Source organism: Lineus longissimus, chromosome 4 (assembly GCF_910592395.1).
Source record: "Lineus longissimus chromosome 4, tnLinLong1.2, whole genome shotgun sequence".
Taxonomy (NCBI): Eukaryota; Metazoa; Nemertea; class Pilidiophora; order Heteronemertea; family Lineidae; genus Lineus; species Lineus longissimus.
In genome coordinates this window covers 7,142,110-7,150,102 of record NC_088311.1, presented here as the reverse complement: position 1 = coordinate 7,150,102, position 7,993 = coordinate 7,142,110, and the positions used below count along the sequence as shown (strand labels likewise).

The 7,993-nt window shown below is 41.5% G+C and overlaps 1 protein-coding gene across 3 annotated transcripts; it reads left to right on the top strand.

Annotated features, from left to right (window-relative positions):
* Window positions 1–2,873: 2,873 nt before the first annotated feature.
* LOC135486680 (uncharacterized) lies at window positions 2,874–7,660 on the top strand. 3 transcript variants are annotated; one of them, XM_064769687.1, is made up of 8 exons: window positions 3,034–3,251; window positions 4,023–4,100; window positions 4,350–4,430; window positions 4,616–4,696; window positions 5,236–5,309; window positions 5,556–5,655; window positions 6,305–6,391; window positions 6,801–7,660. In XM_064769687.1, exons 1-8 carry the CDS (start codon window positions 3,059–3,061, stop codon window positions 6,803–6,805), a joined length of 699 nt encoding a protein of 232 aa, XP_064625757.1. In that variant the 5' UTR covers window positions 3,034–3,058; the 3' UTR covers window positions 6,806–7,660. The 3 variants fall into 3 exon arrangements, with proteins under 3 accessions (XP_064625758.1, XP_064625757.1, XP_064625756.1); XM_064769688.1 differs by lacking the exons at window positions 3,034–3,251; window positions 6,801–7,660 and adding an exon at window positions 2,874–3,027 and having other exon boundaries at window positions 6,305–6,402; XM_064769686.1 differs by lacking the exon at window positions 6,801–7,660 and having other exon boundaries at window positions 5,236–5,307; window positions 5,557–5,655; window positions 6,305–6,402.
* Window positions 7,661–7,993: the final 333 nt, after the last annotated feature.

Genomic DNA, 7,993 nt, shown 5'->3' with positions numbered 1-7,993 from the left:
TGCCGCGTCCTGACCAGCTGATTACCCATGATATCATGCCTCTCAATATCGGACCCTCAGTTATATAGATATATAGTTAAAATAGTTATTTGCGTAAAATAGTATTCCTTGACGTGTAGGAAGGCTTTACCAATAAAAGGGGATACAAAATCTTCATTAAAAATCTAGGCATCACACGTCTCTCCGGCGTTATCACATTATCAGGCCATCTGTGAGAAAACTAAGTCCCATCTCTAAACCACAACCACACCCTCTTGGGGATTCTCCTTAGATTATGCCAAAATATATAAGTTTCACGACGTGTTTTAGAATAGAAATTGATAACTGACTGTCGGTATTGGTTGTCACACCAAACACCGCCCGTCTCGGTCAGTTTTGGCCCGCATTAGCTCCACCCTCGCGGTATGGTGAGACAACGTACCAGACACCTCGTTCATCTTAATTGATTTCATAATGTTTTTATTTTGTACACTATCCCCAACAACATTCGAGCGTCTGTTTTGCAGTAAAAAATATAACCTTGAACTTATTTAGCTTTAGCTTAATCGCGGAGACAAAAGGGTATTCATTATAGTTTGCATGATATTAAAATATGATTGCGGCCGCGACAGCCGGTCACAAACTTTTTATTCGTTGCCCTTGTTGAGTCAAGGTCATATTGGCCACGCATTTAAATGTTTAGTAAATAATTCATAAAAAAACGCCCTCTTTTCAAATTGATCTCCACGTCCATGTCATTAGTTACGAATTTGAATTACGTTCTTTTTTGTCGCAAATTTAAAAAAAAATGCTTACGACTGGACATTAATTGGCTAACATCTGGTAAATAATCAAAACAATAGCGAAAGATTTTTAAAGATTTTTGACAAAGTTTTAAACGACATCCATCAAGGTCACGAAAGTCGTTTAATTTTCATCACAAAAATAGACCCCCCCCCGCCGACCGCAATGTCAGGCTACGGCAATATGAAAACCATTTCACTCTTGACACAAAGTATCGAATAGATTAGAACTCAAAACTCGAAATCGAGAATGTTATAGAATGACGTCTCGACATGCAGGGAGCTCGGCGTTTCGAAAGATGGCCAACAACCTGGGCATGTGCTCTGGCGTCAGAGCATACGGTGGGACAATATTTGCTGTCACCAAGAAAAGTATTCATCATCATTTAAATTGTTAAGAGGAAAAAGAAAGTAAAGAGTTGTGGTGTAGGATTAGGTTTAGTATGACGTGCGCCAGGCCCGCGTCTCGTGCCACCGTCACATCACAGCCGCTGCGAATTCGCCTTCAATATCATCAGGCTGTTAAAAAGCCCGTAAATTCTGATTTTAGGTGGACCATATTGCCTTGGGCACGTGGATTCTTTTGTTTAGGACAAGTCACGAGTGGGTGGCTCGGCTCCAGAGATAGCACATCTCGAAATTTAACGCTTAAATTAGAAAACACAGCAGTTAATCTGATGAATATCGTCTTTTGATGAAAACAAAGCTCCCCATTCCGCGTGTCATTTTGCAGCGTGGGCAGCAGGAGAGGACAAGGGCGGAAATCATGCGCCCTTAGGATAAAACGTTTCATAAATTGATTGGGATGTGATGACCTCGTGTCAAGGCATTCAGAGACGGACCCGAGGACCATTTATCTGTCCCTGGACAAGGGCCCAACATAAGGCACAACCAAACCCAGCGTATCAGTATTGTCGAAACCCGACCTTGAAAGATGGGAGCGAGAGCTGATTTGCGAATTAGGTACAATAAGTTGTTGCCAGAGTAAAATGTGGTCTGAGGGCAGGCAATACTGAGGGCACTGGCATTTTAATGCCACTGGAAAACTGCTGCCTCCCTCCCAAGGCAGTACGGCACTAAGAAAAAACAATGCAGTCAGGCCACTACTCAATTCTGACCTTGGTGGAATTAGTAGAAGTTGGCTATTCGGCGAGAAGAAAATCGTGGGCTGTAGTGGCGACATCCTGACGTATTCAGTGGTTTTAAATCTAATCCGCCGCCTCTCGATATTTTAAACGATGCAGGAGTATCAAAGATGTAGTGGCGACTGGTAGTGCTATCTGGTGATTGTGATGAACATCTGAACTTTGGGGTCCACTTTAGATGGCGCGACCGAGCCTCTTAGTGATTTTATAGAATCCGCCTGCCAAGTGCCCTGAGCGCACTGCCCATCTTGTATTTCGCAAGCATGTCCAAAACACTGGTGAAAATCATTATCAGAGATCTGAATGAGTGTGATACTACAAGTGAGAACGCATGGTGTCAAGCAGGGGCATTATCCCTTTAAAAGGGGACTACATGTATAGGCAGGAGCAGAGGGGCTTATTTGGCCATCCTCCGGTGACTTATACATCTGGGCCTACACAGTAAGGGCCCTGGGTCATGTCAGATTCAGCACTAAATGTATTCCTCGTAAAAGCGTAAATCATTTCGATGTACTTTGAGATGTGAGAGACCCCTAATGGCGACTTCGTGTAACTTTATCATGCCTGCCTAAATAACATCGTGCCGGGTAACCGGGACATTTACAAATAAGAAAAAGCGGCACATAGTAAAGTTTACGGTAGTATCTAGTGTAAAGGGTTTTTTTGCAGAGGGACAGAAAAACAAGTAGACGTAAGATGGCGAATAATGCCAAAGGCCACGAGCCTTGAACTGAGAAAGTGACGTAGGAAGTAAGACCGACTGGCGGCAAATATAAATTGAAGACGGGAGCGCCGACACTATATTGCCCCTTTAAATTCTTATTCTGACAGCAGCACCTATTACCGAGCATCAGTGGAACTATGAAAAGGGAAAAGCCGTCTGATTTTGCACACGGCACTTTGATTTCCGATAAGCTTTGCACACCGCTCGCAACACGCTCATTCCTCCTTTTCCGATTCCGCAGCTCGAGTCCATTTTGTGTTTTGACGATTTTGGGTCATTTTCGAACTGAAAATGTCATCGCGGACATGTTATAATTGTGGGAGCACGGGTCATTTGAGCCGAGACTGTAGTCAAGGCGGTGGTGGTCAGGGCCGAAGTGAGTATGGGCCGGAACACGGTGAAAACCGATGAACTTTCCCGGCTGGTCGGCACGAATTTCACACACGTGCAAAATACATGTGGTTCACAGCAAGCATGGCTACCCGGCCGGCCCGAGTCTTTCGACGTACTGGTCACTGGTTGGCGATGGTTTCTCTGACAAACTCGGCTCCGTAAACAACTGGCCAAGTTATCCACGTGTTGAAGTACAAAGATTAAATGGTAAATAATATTCGTTTTGTCATTTTGACGGAGAGAGGGAGAGAGAAAGAGGTCGGCGTGTGGAAGATGCGCCATGAGATGACACGATGACGTCATCGTGCACTATTTATAGATCACCACGTGGGTACATCAAGGCGTTGCTTGACATGCTTGAAATCATCTCCTACACTTCTATAATCTAAAATTACCTGAAATAACGAGAATAAATAGAATCTTGAAATTTTCTCAGCTTGACTGTGTCGTATACTAGGCCTACTCCTCCGGTATAGACAACATTTGATCAGCCTATGCTGCAAGGTAATATTAACATACAAATGCTCGGTCGATACACAGGCGAATGTACACTGGCCGGACTGGGTGTCAAAACCAGTTGGCCAACATTTGTATACGGCCTTATGGCAGTGGCACTGGCATGAGGTTGACACTAATGACAGTTGCAACTTTGTGAATATTCATAATTCATGTTTCGATCTGTGATATCCATATCCAAGTACATTTAATCCCCCCCCCCCAAACAGATAGGATAAAAATCCAAAATATACATGAAAATGCTGTGTATCGGACAATTAGTATAGGAAAGAACATAACCCAACACTTAAAACTTCCAAGAAGCCCAATTTTTTTAAAGAGGGAACCGATGTCAAATTTTGATGGAATTTCTTGCGATCTGCCATACTGTCTTATCCTTTGATAGTTGTGCAATAAATTGAATTCGAATTTGTGTCAGTTGGTGACATGACTGATAGTTTGTTTTTTTTGGTTTTTTTACAGGAGGCGGCGGTGGTGGTGGTGATTGCTACAACTGTGGTGGAAAAGGGCATATGGCCAAAGATTGTACCAACAGGAGAGGTAAGATTTTGAGATTTTCTTGAGGAGATGAGGTGTGAAAAGCCTAATGAAATCAAGGTTCTCTCTCCGCAGCAATTTTCATTTTCTATTTTATGAATTAGGTTTACACTAATTGTAAAATTCCCGCAGTATCTCTTCACCTTTAACGCGGACGTGATTTTCTGCAAGTTGAACAACATTTGAAATTAAATTCAGAATAAAATCTAGACCTCAATCATCTAATGGAATATTATGCTTGTTATCTTCCAGAACAGAAATGTTTCGGCTGTGGCGAACCAGGGCACGTGAAGCGTAATTGCCCCACTATGAACGAATCCGGTGGAGGGAGTTGTAAGTATCTACTGTGTTACTGATAATCATGCACTGTAGAAGTCAATGTCAAGTGACACAACTTGGCTCCTTGACTTAAGTAATCATTGCTAGAAAATCTTTTGTCCTAAGTTCATCCAGTGTGCACATTGGCTCTCGGCCGTTTCATTTTGAATGAAACTTCAAATTGTTATTTCCCTTTTCAGACGGCAATTCAAAAGAATGTTACAACTGTGGCGAAGTAGGTCACATCAGCCGAGACTGCAGCTTACCAAAGCAAGGTTCAGGTATGTATTCTATGTCATACTTTTATAGACTATGTACAGGGTTCATACGGTACACTTCTTTGGATATCTTGAATGCCATGCCAATAGCATTCCGCGACGTTACTATTTATAGCTCACAAGGTCATTTGAATAAGATATTCATGACGTTTTAGTCACGTGACAGTCAGACATCGACACTTATTTCTGCGCATTTGAGCTTATTTCAAAGTCAATTATCTTTGACCCTGCATTGTTTTTAGCATGAATGATACCATAAGAGTCAGAGAGAGAAATATTCAGAACAATTATGTAGTATTTCCAACACACGGACATGTGCCAGGTTGAATCTAACTGCCCTAGTTAGAAAGCCTGAATCCATAACGAAACCGCATGTTTGTCCGACATTGCCTGTAATTCAGCTATGGGGAAATAGAGCGCAGCAGCTGCAGTGACGTCATCTTCGCGGAATGCTTTTAATCTTTATTACTTTAAATTAGATCATGCCACATTATGCCTGTTTGTTATTTTGACTTGGTAATGATAAATTTGTTCTTCTTCAGGTAACAAAAATATAGTGTGTTACAACTGTAACAGAACTGGTCATTTTGCTCGGGAGTGCGAATCTGCCCAAGGTACGTATCGGATAGAAGTCTATTGTCATTCCACGAATGCTAGTCACAACAAGCTTAGCTAATGTCATCAACACCTATTGCCAATGATGTCTCTGAAAGTATTTCAGCAATTTCAATGTAATTTGAGCGAGATTGCTACAGATGTTTTCCATTAATTGATTACCACAATACAATGGAGAAATTTCATTTTCAAGGTCTAAGTTTGAAGTTGTTCTCTCTCTTATATAAGTAAATGTATGTCTTCTGCAGGTGGTGGTGGTGGTGGTCATGGTGGTAGCAGCGGCAAGTGCTATCGGTGTGGAATAGTTGGGCATATGGCCCGTGACTGTACAAGTGAAGAGGGTACCGGTAAGTCTCAGTCTGCAGGAAACCTATTGGCTCAAATTTCTTCATGTCAAGCCAGGAGTAATTCAGTTACTTTCTTCAAGATTTCCACAATTATATACTAGCTATGAATATTGTTTTCGAACTATTGGTACTAGTAGTTTCTTGTACGTGTCTTGTGTGCAGTGCTGGTATGAACAGCATTTTATGGAGGAGGTGCATGGGAAAAATCCCATGTTACATTGTGAAAAACAGAGTGCAAGTACCACAGCTGTTAAAGGTCGCGTTGGAAAACTAGGTATCAATTGCGCTCTGTGCAAGGAAATGTACATACAAGTGTACAATTGAAAAAAACTAGGTATAATCGCACTCTGTGCAGGGAAATGTACATACAAGTGTACAATATTGAAAAAACTAGGTATCAATCGCACTCTGTGCAGGGAAATGTACATACAAGTGTACAATTGAAAAAACTAGGTATCAATCGCACTCTGTGCAGGGAAATGTACATACCAGTGTACAATATTGAAAAAACTAGATATTAGTTGCACTCTGTGCAGGGAAATGTACTTACAAGTGTACAATATTGAAAATTGAGGAATTGAGTGGTATATTGTAGTCTATCCAATTTGAAGTTGTTATCTCAATACCAGTTAATTTATGTTTTCTGCAGGTGGCAGTGGAGGCGGTGGCGGCGGCGGCAACTGCTATCGGTGTGGAAAGCCTGGGCATATGGCCCGTGCCTGTCCAGATGAAGAGGGTAAGTCTTAGTCTGGAGGAAACCTATTCGCTCAAATTTCCTTACGTAAGGCCAGGATATTCAGTTGTTTTCTTCAAGATTTCCACAATTATATACTCTACCTGTGAATATTGTATACGAAATATTGGTACAAGTAGTGAAGGTGCGCAGTGTGAGTAGGAACAACTTTTTATGAAGGAGGTGCATGTGAAAAATCCAAAGATATGTTGAGGAATGAGGAATCTCTTGTAGTCTATCCAGTTCCTGAAAGGTGCCTCTCCCCTCTCCCCTGTGCTGAGCTGGTACTTGTGTACACATGGCTGGCAGCTGCTGTCACAATATGTCGCATACATGTATGGAGTATGGATTCCCAAAACGCCAGCAATACCATTAATTTTGAATTGATTTTTTCTGATTTCTCTGTTTTTAGATTAGAGTGTCCATTCCAGACCTTTAGAACGACGTTCGTCCACATAGGAATTGGTCGTATAGAGGTGACTTAGGCTTGCTCCCAAGACTGGGCCATGTTGAGTTCATAAAAATATAGTAGAATGGAAACTGGTGTGGCCTGCTGCCATTATCAGACGATTACCAAAATTGCGTTTGTTTCATCATTAAACTTGTAGTCTGAATATACCATCTTGGCACAGATACGAACTTGTGTCGGATGCAATATAAGAGCATGGTAAAAACATTGAACTATTGTTGTCTCGCAGGAGATGACACAAAATATTGTAAATTGAGAAGATTCTAGGAGGCGAAGTGAGTTGGTTTGGAGGTTGCTACATTGGTAAAAGCACATTTGAACTATACTAAAGGTCATGAGTAATATTGATTGGTGGAGATTTTGTAAATGAGTTGGTTTATCTGGAAATTAGAGTCATTAACTGCCATTCAAATTTCTTTTGTATTCATGGTCTTTTGTGCTTTCCACTCCCTTATATCATATTTGAAGAGTACATGATTGTGTGTTCATGTATATTTTTTTACTGGATTGACGCGCGAGAGGTGTAAAAGTACATATCTTCTGTAATATAAGGTAAACACTTTTCTATGGAAATATGTAGTCGTTGTAAGGAAGTAAATTTGCCATATTCACTTTTTTACTGCCATTTATCTTGTTCAAGACGGAGTGAGCGAACAGATTCAGGCAACTGAAATTATTCAGATTGGTTGATGGTTGTTGCCCAGCCATCATGGCCATGGTTCGCTTAAAAAAAATTGTATTAAATGTTGGAAAACGGTAGCAGAGTTATGGATTAAAAGTATCAATATTCATTCAATATTCTACTTCATCTCTCACTTGTTTTTTCCTGCTTGCAATTGGCTGTCCCTGATGATTGTCGGCTGTCTATTTGAGGTGGTGGTGGTGAAAATGAAAAATGATCCCCTACTTTCTCTTGAGTAATAGGCTGTTGTGGGTCAGAAATGACCCCCTGTTGTGCTGAAACCCCTTATTGGAACCTTTTCCCCACTCTTCCACCAGTGGGAACAATCGGGGATGTGAAATGGGCTTGATCTGTCCAAGGTCGGGAGATTTTAGCACATTAGTTTGGGCTTGACCCTCCCCTCCCTAAAACGAGTGAAGCCAAAATACGGCCCTGTTCACAGTAATTGGGATGA

Bases quoted from the DNA above. Each gene is read 5' to 3' on its own strand.
- LOC135486680 (XM_064769686.1), top strand. From the start codon at position 3,059: ATGAACTTTCCCGGCTGGTCGGCACGAATTTCACACACGTGCAAAATA. The intron at 4,101-4,349 runs GTAAGATTTTGA...GTTATCTTCCAG, and splicing joins AGATTGTACCAACAGGAGAG to AACAGAAATGTTTCGGCTGT. The intron at 5,656-6,304 runs GTAAGTCTCAGT...TGTTTTCTGCAG, and splicing joins TACAAGTGAAGAGGGTACCG to GTGGCAGTGGAGGCGGTGGC.